The sequence below is a fragment of the Sarcophilus harrisii genome, chromosome 2, assembly GCF_902635505.1.
Source record: "Sarcophilus harrisii chromosome 2, mSarHar1.11, whole genome shotgun sequence".
Taxonomy (NCBI): Eukaryota; Metazoa; Chordata; class Mammalia; order Dasyuromorphia; family Dasyuridae; genus Sarcophilus; species Sarcophilus harrisii.
Genome location: NC_045427.1, coordinates 14,994,222 through 15,014,892, shown reverse-complemented (window position 1 = coordinate 15,014,892; position 20,671 = coordinate 14,994,222). Strand labels below are relative to the sequence as shown.

General features: G+C 41.9%; 1 protein-coding gene across 1 annotated transcript in view; it reads left to right on the top strand.

Annotated features, from left to right (window-relative positions):
* The first annotated feature begins 7,200 nt into the window (after nt 1–7,200).
* Nucleotides 7,201–20,671, top strand: part of DPYSL2 (dihydropyrimidinase like 2) — a 131,075-nt gene continuing 117,604 nt past the window's right edge. The window contains exon 1 of the mRNA XM_031949639.1: nt 7,201–7,644. Within this exon, the coding sequence (XP_031805499.1) occupies nt 7,291–7,644 (354 nt within the window). The 5' untranslated portion in view covers nt 7,201–7,290. The remainder of the gene's footprint in view (nt 7,645–20,671) is intronic.

Here is a 20,671-nt window from a genome sequence, read left to right as displayed (position 1 = left end):
GAGCTGAAAGTGTCCACCCTGATAATCTAGTTCGATACTTTTATGTTGACGGTGAGGAAGTTGAGGCCCTGGGAATTCATAATATCATGGGAATTATATATACATTCACTTGTAGTTCACATTGTATTTTCAAAATGCTTTACTAAAATATTTCCTTTGTCTATGTGTTTGTTGAGTCATTAGAATGGGTCATTAGAATGACCCATTAGAATGGGTCATTAGGAGTCTTCTTGAAGGAAGACTGTGGTTTAGGTTTTGTTTTGGTGCCCCAAATGTTTAGCACAGTCCTTGACACACTGTACTTTTCCAGCCTGATCATTTAGTCAATTGAGTGTTCCCATGTGATAGGCATGGCGACAAGGGGAGGTGATACAAAGAAAGGTAAAAATGGAGGAGAGAAAATGAAAGAAAACCCCTACCTATGAACAAATGAGATACAGATAGGATCAGTTGGACATAATCTCAGAGGAAAGGAACTGGCCAAATGCAACCAAGGATTCAGATAATCAGTGCTTTAATAAAATGACTCTAGGTAAAAACAATGAATAAATAAGGATAAATAAGTTTACCATAAAGTAAAAGCAGCTAAAAGCCCCTAGCAAAAAGATAAAAGCAGTCCTAAAGGAAGTCCCCAAGGGGCTCAAAAATTCTCCACTAAATCCTAAAACTGTCTTTTTGCCCAGAATTGGGTCATAGAGTATTCCACCTGGCAACAAAATTAACTCAGACTTCTCTAGATCTGCTTTACCAAGTCTTATTTTAAAACAGAGCTGGCAGAGCAGCTAGGTGGTACAGTGGATAGAGCACCAGCCCTGAAGCTGGGGGACCTGAGTTCAGATCTGGTCTCAGACACTTACATTGCCTAGCTGTGTGACCCTAGGCAAGTCACTTAATCCCAATTGTCTCAACAAAAAATAAAATAAAAATAAAACAGAGCTAGCTGCTGGTGGGAATGTTTTATCATTGATTCAAGACTCCCTGTTAGTTAGTTTTACTAACTTCTTGGCCTATGACATAAACACAACAATTTTTTTTTCATTTATTCATCCTAACAACAACTCAGAGTTGTAGGTACTAGAGTAGTACAGTGTAGAAAGCATACTAAACAAATTTATTTGGTTTCAAATCTTGCTTCTAGGCATTGACAATTCTTTTACATGGGGCAAGCCATTTTTATTTCTGATCTGTAAGAGAGGAATATAATATTTACAATACCTATCATACTTATCTCACTAAGTTGTGATGAAGATTAAATGAAGTCATGTGTACGTAATTTCAAATTTTAAAATACTGCATAATTAAAACAACTATTACAACTACTAACCACCACCACCATCATTATTACTATTGCTGCTGTTACTCCTTTCACATCATTCTTCCTAGCAATGGTCAGCACCAATGTTTCCCAAATCTTTAATCTCTTAAAATGATAGAGGACCCAAAAGAGGTTTGATTTATGTGGGTCACATATATTTGTATTTCTCACTATAAATTGAAACTGATAAAATTTAAAAAATATTTATTAATTCATTTAACATAATAATAAATCCATTATAAATGAACATAAGCAATGTTTTAAGAAAATAGCTATTTTATGAGGCAGCTAGATAGCTCAGTGGATAGAGCACCAGCTCTGAAATCAGGAGGACCTAAGTTCAAATCTGGTGTCAGACACTTAACACTTTCTAGTTGTGTGACCCTGGGCAAGTCACTTAACCCCAATTACCTTGGTTAAAAAAATAAATAAATAGAAATAAAACAAATATGAGGAGAGTAGTATTATTTTTTTACATAGTTTTTATGAATCTCTTTAATATCAGTCACTATTCAAGATAGCTCAATTCTCATGCCTGCTTATGTATCCAATCTGTCTTATATTGTTTTGCTTGAAGTATATGCCAATTTCACAGAAATTTGTAGTTGGAAAGGGGACAAATATTCTATTAGGCAAATAGCAACTTAGTAGTACATTTTCTGGGCAATTTAATCATTTTTATTAATAAAGACAACAGGTTATCAATAAAAGGATAGTGATTGACCTTCTCTCTTAGACCATAGATAATTACTGCAGTGGGTATAACTCACAGTTTATATAACTTTTAAGCAGTAGGTGGTCCATCAAACAACAGTGAAATCTAACTTTGGTTAACTGATTAAAGGTAAGCTATATTAAACTGAAGGGCTGAGTAACTCTTAGATAGGGAAAATAACCCTCTGCCAAATTACTCCCAGCTACACCAGACCTCTCCCAATCTTGGACTATCTACACAAACACCTTAGTATTAGTATCAAAATAATTTTGACTTTGCAGACCCTCTGAAAGTGTCTTTGGGACCTACAGGTGTCTGAGTATCACACACCACTGGTCTACAATAACAATATCATCCAAAGTCTTATCTTTATAGAATAGTGTAACAAATGAGGCACCTTGTATAAGAGGACTGGTACATGATGGACTTAATTGAAGAAGAAAACAGAGTCTCCAATACAAAACAATCTTCCTTCATTGTGAAGATGGAGTTAACGCCCTGGATACCTTAGAATCAGCCGGAGTCAGGATAAGCAAAAGTCCTTGGTCTTTATTCTTGGTCTTTAGTGGTAGAAGGGAACAGGATGGACACAGGACCTTCCTTCTCTTCCTCTACCGCCAAAGTGACTCTGGCTTGTCTTACTCCACCCCCTAATCTTTCCCACAATTCTCTGTATACACCAAAAGATTGAACCAGCACAGAATAGTGGGAAGGTCCGTTTTCCAAGCATATGCCAATAGAGTAGTGTCCAATCAGTAATTAGCTTAAGTGCTCGGTTGTCTGTCCTCAGTGCATCAACTCAGAGTTTCAGCCCTTTAAACTTCATGGTTTGCTCAGTAAGGGAATTCCATCACCAAAGCAGATTGGGATGCCATCCCTGCTTTGGCCCATAAATTAATTTGGCCAGAAAGGGTTCTGCTGATACTTTTAAAAAAATCCTTTGCTAGACCAGTCATCAAAACCATCGAAGGTTGGTCTTAACAACTGACAAGTACCTTGGTAAAGTGTTAGAAACAAAGTCTTATTCTGTCCATAGAAAAATACTATATGGATTATATGGGGGAAGGGTGTTTGAGGTGTTATTAGCTCCCCTTTACAGATGAGGAAATCAGACTCAAAAAAGTTAAAGGACTTATCTATGATTATACCCAAATGGTAAATGAAGAGAACATTGGTTTTGCAGATGGAAGACCCTGGTTCAAATCCCTTCTTGGATTGGACTAAAGGGTTGGACTAGACTGCCTCTGAAGCCCTCTAACTCCATGATCCGCACTGTATAAGGCAGAAATTGTACCCAGATATTCCTGACTCCGATCCAATGCTCTATTTGATATTTCTTAGATTTAGAATTATGGGCTTTGAAGCCAACAGGGCCATTAGACATCATCTACAAAACTGTTTTGATAGGGAAACTGAGGCCTGGGGAGCCTAAATTATTTTCCTAGGTCTGCACAACTAGTAGTGGAAGAGCTAGAAATCAGTTCCACAGAGCTACAACTACAGAATTTTGGACTTCAGAGGTCATTTTATCCAGCTGACACATGACTTGCTTTTCAACCCAGTGCCATTTCCTCTATTTTCTCGTGCTTCCTTTGAAAAGCCACTGTCCCCTTCATACTAAAGGGAGAATCTAGAGTGAGCAAGTCTGTTCAAGGGACTTTTTTCCTATTGCTAATTAACAAAGAGTGGATTAGTATTTCCCTGTCATGATGCTAAGTACATGAGGCTTCTGATTCTCTTTCTCTTCCCCTTCCCTTCTCTGCACACCCCGTGCATTTTTTTCTTTCCTAATTTCCTTTCTCTTTTCAATCTGAGATTACAGCACCCCCTTCCCTCTCCCCACCCAGCTATCCAAGCTGGTCACACCGACAAATGCCACCTCCTAATTCAAACCCATTCAACTGCATTACAATTGGGGAATGAAGTGCCCGGTCCCATTCAGCCTTCTAGCGGGTCAAGATCTCAGGTAGGGCTGCATTGCCACATTTGGAAGCTCATTTAATTTCCACCTCCAGTCACCCCAGTTTCTGGGCATGCCCAGTTGTTCTGCCTCAGTCACATTTGAATTTCAGCATGCAGACCGCATCCCTTCAGGTTGGAGCAGCTGCAGAGAGAGGAGAGAAGCAACAGGGGCTGGAGCTAGTGCCTGGAGCAGGGAAGGGATGGGGATGCTGAAGTTATGGGAGGAGCACCATGGGAAGGGAGCATCCGAGGCGCTAGTAAGATTTGGGGTGTTCACCTTGTCAGTAGGTGTCCATTGTTGGAACACAACACAACACAACACAACACAACACAACACAACACAACACACACACACACACATACACACAGACTGACAGTCGCCCTCCCTCCCCAAACAAAAGCAGACATGCCGGCAGGCTTTCCTGCCAGTGCTAGGCAACCTTGCAGACCCACACTGAAAGGCACGAGGGGAGTGTGTGTGTTTGGATGGAGATGGAGGGGCCAGAATATTGAAGGAACCCGGCTTTGCCCCCTGTTTATTTGTCAATCTACCTACTCCTGTAGCCTTTAGCTCTTGATACTCCAAAACGCAGGGGAGGGAGCCCATGAAGCAATCCTGATCCATTGTGATATTCTCCTCAGGCTCCTCCCCCTGCCTTCCCTAGGAATTTCAGCTTCAGGCCTGTGATGGTGAGTTCCTTCACTGACACTCTGGTTTCTCTCCCCTTTGCCCCTTGGCTTTTCTCCCCTTCCTAGCAACCCTGACACCCAAAGACCAGGAAAATTCCCTCACCAGGAAGCAGAGATCATGGATCAGAAGAAGATAAGTAGAACTTGAAGGGATCTGGGGGATCACTTAGTTTACCTTTCTGTTATGTAGAAGAGGAAACTGAGCCACTAGAGAAATTAAGAGACTTGCCCAATTGTAGAGGTGGGATTGCAGCTGTAGATCATAGAGTTAGATCTAAAAGGGACCTTGAGGGGGAGAAGAGGGCTCACTGAATCCTACTTCCTCAGAAAAGCTGAGGGCCAAGACTTGCCTAGGATCCCACAGCTAGTAAGTGTGTGGGGCAGAATTGGAACTCTGCCCTTTAGGATGCCAAATCCAACACTAATTTGATATAAGATTCTGAGAGAAATTGAGGGTTATAGAAAACCTGAGAACAAGAGGAAAGGGAATGCCATAGTTAAAGCATTCTTTAAAGATGGCTGACACTTTTTTTTTTCTTTTCAGGCAAATGGGGTTAGATGACTTGTTCAAGGTCGTACAGCTAATAAGTGTCAAGTATATGATACTGGATTGAAACTCAGGTCCTCCTGACTCCAGAGCCTGTGCCCTATTCATTACATCATCTCGCTGCTCTTTCTTTGTAGAGAATTATAATGCAATAAGGCAAGGCTGCAATGAAAGTCTCTTCCATCTTCTCTCCATTAGGGCACCAGTCTAGAATGCTGATTCCCTGTTCTCTTTTCCATCACACCTTTCCATCCCAGCAGGCTTTAGGAAGAGCAGTGGATATAGGCAGAAACTGCAGAAAGCTGCCTTAGAAACAAAGCCAGCGTTTGTATCCCTCCCTAGGCAGGGGATGAGAATGGCACAGCTCTGGGTCTTGTCCATTGGTGATTTTGAGTCTTTGTTAGAAAACATGGCTTGGTTTGATTTGGTTCACACACGTTAAATACTTACTGCATCCAAAGCACTGTTACAGGCACTGGAGAGTCAAAGACAAAGCAGTGTTTGTTCTCAAGGAACTCAACATATTCCCAAGTAATTAATACAAACTTATGTTGGGAAGGAGAGACAGAGACAGAGAGACAGAGAGACACACACAGAGACAGAGAAATGACATTAGGGATTTCACAGGGCCTTGGGGAGCCCATTGCTAAACCAGTCTTGATGAAGAGGAGTCTGATAGACAGAGATGAGGAAGGAGGGAACTAGAGCTGCAGGAGAATTGTAGGATTTGGCACAAAACAAATACTGTACTTACTGCTCACACAGAATAGGGTTTTCTGGAATGGAAAATTAGCGTATCCAAAAACTTCCCTCTTGGGGCCTTCTGCCCACTTTGCTCTAGCAGCAGCCTGCTGGCATTGTTTGTCCCTATTTCTGGAGTGGTAACAGGGGAGGTGTCTGTGATGGAGGTGTCCCAAACTTAGGGCCAAAGTCTTCCAATGGGGCGATGTAGTTCTGGGCGATTCTAATCCAGCTCCTCCTTGCCTGACACATGGGGTTGGGGGCAAATAGGTGATTCTGTGACGTTGGGCTTAAATTCGGACCCAGTCAGACTGTGTGACTTTGAACAAGTCATTTCTTCCCTTTTGGTCCTTAAGTCTGAAGGTTGAGGGAGGTTCAGTATGGAGAATCAGCGATTCTAAATGAAGTGGAACAATAGGGACTGGGTAGAGTGACGAAATCTAACAGGTGTTTCTTGGTGGGAAAAGACGGGGTCTGGGTCGTCCAAGCTCTGCTGGAGACCCTGGGCTGGGAGCTGGGTGGGGCAGCAGCAGGGCTGAGACCCGAGTTTCGGGGCTCCTCCCTTTTCTTCCCCAGACTTAGTCTTTCGTCTCACTTGTAAGAGCTTGTCCCCTCCCCCCTCCCCGGGTTCGTCGCCCACGACCCCTTCAGATCCATTTGCCAATGGACCACTGGTCGCATCACTTCCGGATCTCCGCTCAGGCTTCAGCCGCTGGATAGCCCCCACCTCCCAAGCAGCCAGACCCGCCCCTCGCCCCATCCTCTCTTTCTCTCCCTCCTCGGGCTGCTGGGAATCGGTCACATCCTTCTTCCTCCTCCTCCACCCCTTTGCCCCCTCCCCATTGCAGCGGCAGAATCCAATCTCCCGGACAGAAGTTGGCTGCCCGCCCCCCACCCCGAGGCCGGCCCGGCTCCCCGGAGCGTGGGAGAGCAGAGGAAGGAGACGGGCTAGAGGAGGCAAGGGTCGGGCCAGGGGCGGGCCAGGGGAGGGGGATCCTTCCCTTCGCGAGCATCTAGCGTTCTGGAAAAGGCAGCGGCCGGCTGGCAGCCAGCGGATTTTCCTGTGGGGGAGACGGGGAGAGGGAAGGAGGAGGGAGGGAAAGAGAAAAAGAGAGAGAAGAAAGGAGGGAAGGACAGGGAGACAGAAGGGAGGGAAGGAGAGAGAGATAAGGGGAGGAGAGAGAGAGAGAGAGAGAGAGAGAGAGAGAGAGAGAGAGAGAGAGAGTCCACACCCAGCTAGCCAAGCCAGAGCACAGCTACCTCCAGCTAGCGGAGGCAAAGCCAGCGTGCCCGGAGCCCCGCGGCGGCGCCAGGGGAGCCATGGCCGAGAGGAAAGGCTCAGCGGGGAAGCAGGGGGACGACGAGGAGGTGCCGGCCTTTTTCAAAAACCTGGGCTCGGGCAGCCCCAAGCCCCGGCAGAAATTCTGCGGCATGTTCTGCCCCGTGGAAGGCTCGTCCGAGAACAAGACCATCGACTTCGACTCGCTGTCCGTGGGCCGGGGCTCGGGCCAGGTGGTGGCCCAGCAGCGGGACGTGGCCCACCTGGGCTCCGACGGGCAGCCCCCTTACTCCCGCCACGGCCCCGGCCGCCAGCCATCTGTTGAATCGGCCGGGAGGAAGGTGGAGATCCGGAGGGCCACGGGCAAGGAAGCCCTGCAGAACATCTGCGACCAGGTGGGTCGGGGGGAGGGGAGGGGGGTGCTGGGCTGGGCAGAGGGGCGGCCCGGGGCGGGGGCCGCGCAGCTCGCCCTCCGGACTGCGGAAGGGCCTCCCTTCCGGGAATCGGCCTCTCCCTCCACACCCACGCCCACGCCCACGTCCACGCGCACCTCCCGGTGGCCCGGCTCCTCTCCGCGGGCGGAGGTCGTGCGCCCGGGAGGCCGGATCTGCTCGCCGGGGCCCCACCTTAGGGAAGGAATTAAAAAAAAAAAAAAATGTCGGGGCTGGAGGGAGGTGGGAGTGGGGGCGCGGGCAGATGGAGCCTGCAGCAGCCTCCTCCGGGAGATCGCCCTCCCATCCCACTTCTGCCCGTGGCCATGGATGGCGCTTGGAGCAGAATGCCCCACCCTTTTTTTTTTTTTGGATGCAGATCCCGAAAATGCAGCTGGAGCAGCGTGGCTTGGAGAGCTGGCTGCTTCCCCACCACGCGCTTCCCTCTGGGTTACCATGTCATCGGGGGGGGGGGGGGGGGGGGGGGGGGGGGGGGGGGCGGGCGAGCGATCACATAGTGTCCCACCAGGAAGCCCAGAGCCCCTCTTTCTGACTCCCCCGCCTCCCTTTCCCTCCCATCTACCCGCCCCACCCAGGGTGCTCCCGCAGCTGTCACTCCAGGACCATGGTCAGCTACCCAATGGCCGTTTTTTTCTCTGACGGGGAGACTTTCAAAACCCTCACCTCCTATCTGCAGCTTTTTAGGAGCCAGGTTCGGCCGAGGGAACCGAACAGCTTGTAGATAACCCAGGGAGTGAATAAAGTGCTGCCTAGTATCCCCCCAAAGGCTGTCCCAGGACCAGATCCCAGAGGCCCTTTGGGGGGAACGCTGGGAAAGGGGTGGGGCAGGAGTCAGGAGATTAAGGAACCACTTTGCCAAAGAGGATTCTCCAGGAGGGCAGAGCCCTCGAGTCACAATTTCCTGTGTGTTGGTTTAATGGGGGATGACTCGTGGGACCCCCATTCAGGAGATCCTTTGCCAAGATTGTATCTGACCACAGAAGATCATGCTGGTGCTCAATGATCGACCTCTCACCAAGGGTTCACTTTAAATTTTCTTCTCTGTAGGACACTCACCTTTGTGGAGGGCTGTCCTTGCCTGCTCCCCAGGCACTGCACACCGATAAATAGCATCATCCCTTGTCAGTGTCTTTCACATTGGATGTACTTTTAGTGGGGTGGAAAGTCATTCAACTAACTAGCGCCCGTTGGGTCCCTCAGCCATGTGCCCCGTGCTGGGCATCCTGCAGGGGATACAAAAGAAGCTCAAAGGAAAGTTCTAGTCCTCAGGGAGTTCTTGGTCCAGCCTCTATAGGGAACCATGATTCAGCTGAATTTCAGAAGAATTTTATTAAGCACTTACAATGTGTCGGGACAATGGGTCAGATGCCGAGGATGAAAAGCCAAATACGGCTCTGAATGGTAAGTGCAATGGGAGGATGAATCCATCTTCCTGATATAATACAGGGACAGGTAGCCTAGTGAGGTGGATAACTGGCCCGGCAAAGAAAGCCTAATCTTTGACAAACATTAGCAGCGAGTCCTAACCTTTCCCTACTCCATCAACTCTCCAATATGATAAGTACTGTAATAGTTGACTTACTGATTGAGATCAGGAGGGAATTTCCACACTGAGAATTTTCTAGATGAAATCACACATCTGGACCAAAAAATAAACGAGAAATTAACATCACATAGCTCTTTCTCAGAAGCACTTTGTGTAGGTATTCTCATCCCCATTTTGCAGATGAGAAGATTGAGACTCAAAGCAGTTATATGAATACCCTTGTTCACCCAGATAGTAAATATGAAAGGTGTATTGAGCTTCAAACCCATTTCCTTCTGATGTCTGATCTAGCCCTCCACACACACACAACAACAACAACACACTCTTTTTCAAGGTCAACAACTATTGACTTCATTTGGGTCCACGAGCAGTATCTGGTCGCTGTTTATAAGCATTGAGGAAGGAAAATTCTTGTTTTTTTACAGTGAGAGGAGACTTTGAAGGCTACCCAGTCTTCACCTCCCAATAATTCACTGACATAGGACTCCACAACTTGTGTCAGTCCCTTTAACGGGGCATGTACCAGTAAGAATGCAAATTCAGGCTAGAAAATGAGGAACAGCCAAAACAATGAAAGATGATGGCTTTATTCAGGCATCCCCACTAATGAGGAAGGGGGTCCATATGTGTAAAGGGTAACACTGAAAATATGGGCTAATAGCCCATATGCTTTGGCAGCCCTTTAGAGGACAATGCTGTTGATTACCAGAAGTACTGATCTGAACATGGCCTGACTTCCAGAGAAGTTGGGATGATCCCATCATGCAAATGGGAAATGGCAGAAATATCCTGGGGATATTCTGACTCCACAAAGGGGAGACCCGAGACAGGAACTTCAGTTGTGCACTGGGGCCTTTTCAGTCCTCAGATGTAGCAAGTGCCTCAATTATCTGGCTATTTAGAGCAGTGTGTGTGTGTGTGTGTGTGTGTGTGTGTGTGAGAGAGAGAGAGAGAGAGAGAGAAGAGAGAGAGAGATTTTGGCTTGAAATTTCCAAGTCACTGTCTGTATTCTCTGACTTGTTCCTATATCATTTAGGACCCTTTCTACCATGCTTGAGCATTCAGGACAAAGAGCAATTATGAGAAACCATGGATCAGCTCATTTAGTGCTCAATTACTTTGTTTCTATGCAGGAGGAAAACAAAGAATTTGATATGTCCTCCTTTGTGAATGGATAGATTTTTCTACACAAGCATTTATTAAGTACTTGCTGTATACCAGGCATTATACTAAGCACTAGGGATATAGAAAAAAAAACCCCACACTGTTCCTACCCTCAAGTAGCTCAAAGTATAAGAGAAACAATGTGAAATGTTTGTACATATGAAAATGTTTGTAGCAGTCCTTTTTGTAGTGGCAAGGACCTGGAAACCCATCAGTTGAGGAATAGCTGAATAAGCTATAGTATATGAATGTTATGGAATATTGCTGTTCTATAAGAAATAATGAGTAAGCCGATTTCAGAAAAGCCTGGAAAGACTTACATAAACTGATGTTAAGTGACATGAGTAGAAGCGAGAGAACATTGTACAGAGCAACAAGATTATGTGATAATCTGTGATGATCTTGGCTCTTTTCAATGATGAGGGATTCAAGGCAAATCCAATAGACTTGTGATGGAGAGATGTGATCCAGAGAGAGAACTATGGAGACTGGATCTGGATCAAAGTATAGTATTTTCACTTTTGGGGGGATTATTGTTGTTTGTTTTTTTCTTTTTCCTGTTTTCCCCCTTTTGATCTTATTTTTGTTGCACAGCATGATGAATGTGGAAATATCTTTAGAAGAATTGCACATTTAACCTAAAACAACCACACCTACAACAACAAAAACAACTTAATACAGACAAGATCAGAGACAAAAGCGTTCCTATTATTTTTAATTTATTTTTAATTATAATTTTTTAATGATTTCTTTTTTCCCCCTTTTTTATTATAGCTTTTTATTTACAAGATATATGGATGGGTAAATTTTCAGCATTGACAATTGCAAAACCTTTTGTTCCAATTTTTCCCCTCCACCCCACCCTCTCCCCCACATGGCAGGTAGACCAATACATGTTAAATATGTTAAAGTATATGTTAAATACAATATATGTATACATGTCCATACAGTTATTTTGCTACACAAGAAGAATCAGACTTTGGAATAGTGTACAATTAGCCTGTGAAGGAAATCAAAAATGCAAGTGGATGAAAATAGAGGGATTGGGAATTCTATGTAGTAGTTCATAGTCATCTCCCAGAGTTATTTCGCTGCGTGATTCAGTTCATTACTGCTCCATTGGAAATGATTTGGTTCATCTCATTGTTGAAGAGGGCCACGTCCATCAGAATTGATCATCATATAGTATTGTTGTTGAAGTATATAATGATCTCCTGGTCCTGCTCACTTCACTTCCATCAGTTCCCATAAGTCTCTCCAGGCCTTTCTGAAATCCTCCTGCTGGTCATTTCTTAGCGAACAATAATATTCCATAATATTCATATACCACAATTTATTCAGCCGTTCTCCAATTGATGGGCATCCACTCAGTTTCCAGTTTCTGGCCACTACAAACAGGGCTACCACAAACATTCTTGCACATACAGGTCCCTTTCCCTTTTTTGAAATCTCTTTGGGATATAAACCCAGCAGTAACATTGCTGGATCAAAGGGTATGCGCAGTTTGATAACTTTTTGAGAGCTCCTACTATTTTGATAATGGATTTGTTCCTGAATTTTTGTTAGTGCATGATCAGATAAAATTCTGATAAAGGAAACTGGGATCAAGCTTAGTCACTATTATTAGATACCTTGCAGCTTTATTGCTGTTGTTCTTTCTGTTGTAATCTGTGCACATCTTCATTCGGTTCATGTTTGTTTTTCCACATATCTCTGAAGACTTCAGTCATTGTTTCTTCCAGCTAATAGTAGTTAGCTATTCTTCAATTGATAAGCATCTACTTTGTTTCCAGTTCTTTATTACTATGTAAAAATGCTATTATGAATATTTTTTGCGTATATAGACCTATCTTTGACCTTCTTAGGGTATAACCTTAGCATTGGGATATCTGGGCCAAAAGGTATAGATATTTTACTCAGTTTTGTTGTTAAAATAATTTTGAATTGTTTTATAGGATGGTTAGACCAATTCACAGCTCCACCAACAATATATGTGTATTTGTCTTTCTGCCATTCTCAGGAAGACTTTCATACCAAATGGGCTTTGAGTCTAGTAAATGAGAAGGTCTGGATGAATGAAACCTCATATTCTAGGGTGTCTGCACACTTAAATCACTAAGCATGTGTGGCCTGAGTTTAGAGTTCAATATTCAAGTCCCAACTCTGCCACATATTCATCTTGTGACATTGGGCAAGTCCCTTTTCTTCTTAGGTCCTCCGTAATAAATGAAGACTGTAGGGGCACTTAGATGGTGCAGTAGATAAGTAACTAGGCTTGAAGTAAAAAAGATTTAGCTTCCTGAGTTCAAATCCAGTCTTAGACACCTATTAGCTGTGTGACTCTGGGCAAGTCACTTAACCTGGCTTGCCTGACTTTCTTCATCTTTAAAATGAGCTGGAGAAGAAAATGGCAAACCATTCTAGTTTTTTCCAAGAAACCCCCAAATGTCGTTATAGAGAGTTGGACATGACCCCCTTATTCCACAGAGGAGCAACTGGGAACCTGGAGAGGTAAAAGCTCACAAAGATTCAAGATCACAAAATTAAGCAAATCCATAAGTGGTAGAACTGAGATTTTTGACCTGTGTTCTTTGTAATTTTTCATCATTCCACTGACCTCTCCTGAATGAAAACATTTTAAACATTTGGAAATATATTTTTTAACATGGAAACATGATCAGAATTGCTCAAATAGGAAAGTATTAATTTGGAAAATTTCCACTACCTCCTTCTTCTACTTCTTAGTTCTCCTCTGCCAACCCAATGTGTCCTCTCATAATGCTGTCTCTAGGTATTCCCTTCCCATAAGTGCTTCAAAGATTATTCCCCCCCCCTTTTTTTTTTCATTCCCGGTTAAAATCCCCACTCCATGTAGTCATGGAGGACATATGAGGAAAGTGATTCATGCTATACTGTGAATAGGTGACCTGCAAGGGATTTTGAACTTTTGCAAAGGAAACTACTTAACATAAATGTGTCTCTAAATATGGAAATGTATGGTGGAAATACTGAGAAGGGGTGAGGCCATTCTGGAAATGTGGGTTAGAAATATGGTTCTTTAATTATAGCATAATTTCATGGGAATAAGCAGAGTTTAAGATTCTGGAATTAGAATATAGAAATTGTATTTTGGAAAAGCCTGTTAACATAGCTCAGCATTAGGTCTTTTCCATTTGTAAAATGATGTGATTACATTTGATGGACTCTGATTTCTCTTCAAAATCCAACATTCTATGATCTGAAGTGATGGCCCCTCGTTTAGAGGCTAACTCTGCCAAAGGAGAGACCACAAAACGGGAAAATTTGTCTTTTCTTTGTCTGACAGGCTATTGTGCTTTTGATCTACTAGTCCTAAAAAAATCACTATGATAGATTATTGATTCATGTGTATTAACAAACTGGTTATTGAATTAATTTGAATTATATTTTGTTCATCCTTGGTAACCTCATATCCCTTGAAGAGCCTTTTAATGAATTCAGAATGTTGACAAGGATACTATTTAGGAAAAGACTTGGGCCTCCAAACTTCATTTCTTCATCATTGCCTAAATGGAAGGGACAGTCATAATAACTATGATTCAGGACTGTTGATAAAAGATTAGATAAAAGATTGGGAAAGGAATCCCTGACCATGGTGCTGAATCTGGCTTTCCCGGTCTCCTATTTAGAGAAAAAGGAGCTCAATGGATACAAGTCAATTTTTTTTTCATTGCTCTCCCAATGATTGAAACCAGTTATGGATTCCGGTGCTGTTGTATGCTATGCACACTCAATGTTCTTACCAATGCTAGCAGAAAGAGTGCAATTATCCCTCGAGTCATTCCTCTCTCCATTAGGTCTTCTCCCATTCCCTTCATCAAGGGTTCAGAGCCTGGTTCTCTCCCAAATGGTGCCTTACTTTGTATATGAAATGAATGCAAAGGATAACCAAGAGATATTGGAATATTAGGGAAAAAAGTGGGTTCAATGGAAAGAATTCCAAATTTAAAGTTAGAGGACCTGTATTAAAGTTCCAACTCTAGCGCTTATACTACATGTAGGACCTTGGAGAAAACCCTTACTCTCTCCGAGCCTCAGTTTCTTCATTTATAGATGGGAGGGTAGGGTTAGGTGGCCTCCAAAGTCCCTTTTACATCTATATCTATGCTTTTCTGATGCTATGACTTTGGATTAGTCACTTAACTTTTCCAATCCTTATTTTTGTCATCTTTATATGATGTGGTTGGAATGAATGGCCTCTGAGCTTCTTTCTTGCTCTATATCTACAATCTTAATGATTCTGCATCTATGTTGTTATAACATGTGAATTTATTTGTGGGAGCACTGCCCATCCAAATTTCAACTATTCTATGTTACCTTACAACTCTTTCTATTCTTTTCCCCTCTCATTTTTTGATACTCCTTTCCCCTACTTCTCCATGCATTCCATGTCTTCATACTTCCCAGAATCCTTCACGATGGTGCTCCACCCAGATTCATCCTTTCCTGAAGTTTTCATGCTCCCAAATGACTATTTTCTGTTGAGGAACTTCTTCAACTTAGCTATTCTGGTTTGACTGCCATAGACTTCATGGTTCCATGATGTTCCATCTTCCACCTCTGTGACTTTGCACAGACTGTGCCTATTTTTGAAATGTACACCTTTCTCATATCCATTTCAGAAAGCATAGATTGCTCCAAAGTCAAGCTTGGTGCCCCCTCCTACAGGGCCTTTGTTTTCTCTCTCTCTCTCTCTTTCTTTCTCTCTCTCTCTCTCTCTCTCTCTCTCTCTCTCTCTCTCTCTATATATATATATATATATATATATATATATATATATATATATATATTTCTCACTCTATTTCTTTGTCTCTATTCCTCTCTGTCTCTCTCCTTTATAGTGTTCAGAGGAATATGGATAATAAATTTAAGTGTTAAAGGGACTTTAGAATCTCTTTATTTTTTTTTTTTGATGTGTGAATTGGGGAGTTTGAGAAGTTAAATGGCATGCTTACTTACAGGTTTATAATAATAAGCAGCTGGTGGTGCAGTGGTTAGAATGCTGGGCTTAAAATCATGAAGATTTGAATTTAAATCTTGACTCATATACTTGCTGATTGTGTGTCCCTACACAAGACACTTAACTTCTGTTTACCTTAGTTTCTTCATCTGGAAAAGGAGGATAATAATAATACTATCCAGAGTTATTGAGAGAATCAGAAGAGATAATGGTAAAGTACTTAACATAGTGCCTAGCATATAATAGGTGATTATAGTAGTGATTATTTCTAGTGACTTACTACTTGGAAAAAACCCATTATTTTGCCTTTCTAACTATGGTGCCCACAATGTTTGGGGAGGGCAGAGATTGTGTTTTTGCCTTTGTGTTCCCAGTGGTGAGCATGGGGCAAATGCTTGTTCATTGACAGAATTTTTGTTGATTTATTAATTGTAAGCACTTGATAATGTTTGTGAATTGAATTCAACGTGGCATGAAAATAATAGGATCATGGACACAGCTGGAAGGGGAGTTAGAAATCATCTAGTCCAACTTCAATTTATATTTGGGGAAACTGAGGCTTAAATTAATAATTAAGTTGCACACATTTGAGGCTTTGAACTCATGTCTTCTGGTTCCATCTCTAGTGCTTTTTCAAAAAAAAGTGGAATGGGAAGACAATCTCCCCTAGAAGAGAGAGGCTGTCTTTAGGGTCTTGTTGAATGGAAGACAGCCAGTCTCTCCCAACTCCATTGGGAAGGGAAAGGGAAATCAGGCTCATTAGGATACAATACATTGTCAGAGATAGATTTGGTGAACGTAAAGGCCTAGCCTCATCTGGCAAGTAATACATTCTGCATCCCACGTATGCTTTCCAGACACTGCCAATTTATCTCTGTCTGTTTCCAGCGAACAAAAGACAGAAAGCAGCCTGGATGCCCACTTGTCACAGAGTCTGCCGGCTGAGGTCATTTTTCCTTGCGGAGTTGTCATGAGGTTGAGGTGGGTTAATGGATTGAAAGCATATTGTTAGCTGGAAAGGGCCAGACAGACACGAGTTTATTAAAATGATAATAATGATCATGAACACAATATATGTTGTCTTTATAAATCACTCTAAGTTAAAAAACCTGGACCTCTCCTCCCCGCCCCTTTCACATGAGAAACTCATCCAAATCTCTGTAGGTAGCATGGGATGAGACTTTTAGGATGGTTCAGTGATGGACTTTTCTTGGAAAAAAATACTGGTCTTTGGATATTAAGGCCTGAAGTCAATTTCTGCCACTTGCTATCTGTGTGAGCCTCCACATGAGATGAATGGCAAAAGCATGTGAAGAAAAATGCTGGTTTTTGAGATGGGCATTTACATGGCACAGTGGAGAGGGGTGCTGGTCCTGGACTCGTTTTTCTTAGTTCAAATCAGATACTAACTAGCTGTGTGATGCTGGGCAAGTCACTTGGTCCTGTTTGTCTCAGTTTCTCACATATGAAATGAGCTGGAGAAGGAAATATCCAACCAGCCCTGTATTATTTCCAAGAAAATCTGTGATAGGGTCATGAAGAACTGGATATGACTGAAATGACTGAATAACAACAAAATTTTTTGGGACAGTCATACCTATCATCTGTATTTAACTTATGGCAGAAGGAACTAAGTAGTAAAGTGGATTAAGTCCTGATTTTGGAGGAAGGGAGATCTGAATTCAAATTTGACCTCAGATACTTACTAGCTTTGTGATCCTGGGCAAGTAACATAACTTTTGTCTGCCTCAGTTTTCTCAATTGTCAAATAGGGATCATGAAAGCATCTCTTTACCAGGGTTGTTGTTAGGACCAAATGAGATATTTGTGAAGTTTTTAGCCTCATACCTAGCACATAGTAGGCACTTAATAGATACTTGTTTCCTTGCTGTGGGTGAATATAGAGTCATCCATGTATTTTGAACAATGAGGGCAAAATGGTTAATGAATTGAACTGAGAATTAAATAGGAGTGAAAAAAAGCTTTAATAAAAATAAATAAATAGGAGAAAGAGACTGGGCTAGATTGTGTTTGGGAAATCACTAAGTCCTTTAACGCTTGCTTCACCCAGTTCTCCCTAAAACAAGGGAAAGCACTTCTTCTAGAGTCAGAAAACCTGGATTCAAATCCTACCACAGATATTACTGCTTGTGGACCTTGAACAAGTCATTTAAATTCTCCAAGCCTCAGTTTCCCCACTGATAAAATGAGAAAGTTCAACTAGATACCCTCTTAGTTCTCTTCCAGTTTCAGATCTATAATCCAAATCCTGGCACTGCCAGTTTGTAAACATTTATTAAGAGCCTACTATATACCAGGCACTGCGCTAAGCACTGGAATACAAAGGGGCAAAAGACAATCCCTGCCCAGGAACTCACACTCTAATGGAGGAAGCAATGTGAAAACAACTATGTACAAATAAACTCTCTACCAGATAAATTGGAAATAATCAATAGAAGACACCAGAATTAAGAGGGATCATTCTACCTGTGGAAAGTGGACTTTTATCTGGAATTTAGTCAGGAAGTAGAGATGAGACCAGAGAGCATTCTGGGTATGGGGGGCAGCACATAAAATGCCCATTCTCTAAAAAATGACTCTCCTTATTTAGAATGAGAGAATTGGACTAAAGGGCAGGGAAACCATCCATTTCTATCATTCTGGTCTAGTAGATTGTATGGGGACAAGCAAAGGTCTTTTGATCATTTCTCATTCATGGCACAAATAACCTTTACCACATCCTTGGCATAGCAGCAATCTCCAGAGGGAGACCCCTGCGTTTCATTTCTGTGAATTTTTATCTCATTTATCTGATTGGAACAAGATATGCTATGGGGATCCTTTGAATTTATTTACTTAAAAATATGGAATAATTTCCCCCAAAGGACAAAGTCTCTGTCTTCAAGGAGCTTACATTCTGCTAGGGTGTGGTATCTGTCTGGATAAGTAAATACAAGGTTTTTTGGAGAAGGGAAGGATACTAGCAGTTTGGGGATCAGGGAAGGCTACCAGGAAGAGGTGGTAATTAAATTCAGCCTTGCAGAAAGACAAAGATTTCGAGGGAAATGAAGGGAATATATTTTAGGCATAAGAGATGTCCATGGAAACCCACGGAGATAGGGAATTCTGGGTGTGGAAGATAGAGAGCAGTCAAGTGTAACTGGAACATAGAATTTGTACAAGGAAGTAATAAGATGATAATGGAGGCAATATGGTATCATGGATAGGATAGTTGACATTGGAGCCAAGAAGACCAATCTCTGACATATACTGGCTGTGTATACTTGGACAAGTCACTTAATTTCCCAGTGTTTCAGACAATTTTCTCAGGCTTTAAGGCACAGAGCAAATGTCAGCCTTCTTTGGGAAAGGGAGTTTTCTCACTGGGAATTCCCTACACCAATGAAATACTAAATCTTATCCTTCCTCCACATATTATGAATAACAATTAGAATTTATATGTCTTTTTTTTTGCCATTTTCAAAGTATTTTTTATATATTGTATAAATATACTTAGATACATTTGATTCTCATAAGAATCTTGAGAGGTGATGACTACCATTGTTATTCTATCCATTTTAATTAAGTAGATCTTTCTCTTTAGATGAAGAAACTGAAGTTTAGAGAAATAGAGTGACTTGTCCAAGATCACACAAGTAATGACCAAGGTTGGACCGAAAGCTCACTTCTTCTCATTTGATTAATTGCCCTCTTTTACTCTTGGATTGGAGCCCAATTAATTATGGAAGACTTTACGTGACGAGCTAGATGGCTTGTGTTTCTGCCTCAAAGGCAATAAGCAAAGTAGTTTTTGAGTAGGGTAGTGATACAGTTATTCGTGTAGAGGCCTATAAGATTATTTGAGTAGGTTTGTGGAGGAAGGGCTGGATACCGAGAAGTTGGAGCAGGAAAATGAAATAAGAGACTACTACAAAATTGGCCCAAGAGGTGACAAATGTCTGAATTTGGAGAAGTGATTGTGTGAGTGTGGGGAAAAAAGGATTTTGTATGTGTGTATATATTACATATATGTATGTATATGTATATAAAGCCTTGGAGATGGAATCAAGAAGATCTATTAGTTATGAGCTATGAGGAAGAAGAAAGACTCAAGATTCACTTTGAGTTTATGAAATCTGTATATCCTTTTTTTCCCTCACTAGTATTTTATTTTTCCAGTTATATGTAAAGATACTTTTGGACATTCATTTTTGTAGCATTTTGAGTTCTAATTTTTTTCTTTCTCTCTCCTTTACCTTCCTTCTCCCCAAGACAGCAGATAATCTGATATAGGCTATACATGTACATCACAAATATTTTCATATTTGTCATGTGATTAAAGAAAAATTAGAACAAAAGGGAAAAAATGAGAAAGAAAACAAATAAACAAACAAAAGGTGAAAATACTGTTCTTTGATCCATATTTAATCTTTATAGTTCTCTTTCTGGATGCAGATGACACTTTTCATCCCAATGTAATTAGAATTGTCTTGGCCCATTACACTGATGAGAAGAGCTCAGTCTATCATAGTTGATCATCACATAATCTTTTTTTTTTTTTTTTTTTTTTTTTTTTTGGTGGTGCAGTGCAACTATTGAGGTCTCTGTTGCTTCAGCATATTAGATTTTTTTTTATTTAATAGCCTTTTATTTACAGGATATATACATGGGTAACTTTACAGCATTAACAATTGCCAAACCTCTTGTTCCAATTTTTCATCTCTTACCTCCCACCCCCTCCCCCAGATGGCAGGATGACCAGTAGATGTTAAATATATTAAAATATAAATTAGATACACAATAAGTATACCTGACCAAAACGTTATTTTGCTGTAGAAAAAGAATCAGACTCTGAAATATTGTACCATTAGCTTCTGAAGGAAATCAAAAATGCAGGTGTGCATAAATATAGGGATTGGGAATTCAATGTAATGGTTTTTAGTCATCTCCCAGAGTTCTTTTTCTGGGCATAGCTAGTTCAGTTCATTACTGCTCCATTAGAAATGATTTGGTTGATCTCGTTGCTGAGGATGGCCTGGTCCATCAGAACTGGTCATCATATAGTATTGTTGTTGAAGTATATAATGATCTCCTGGTCCTGCTCATTTCACTCAGCATCAGTTCGTGTAAGTCTCTCCAGGCCTTTCTGAAATCATCCTGTTGGTCATTTCTTACAGAACAGTAATATTCCATAATATTCATATACCACAATTTATTCAGCCATTCTCCAACTGATGGACATCCATTCAGTTTCCAGTTTC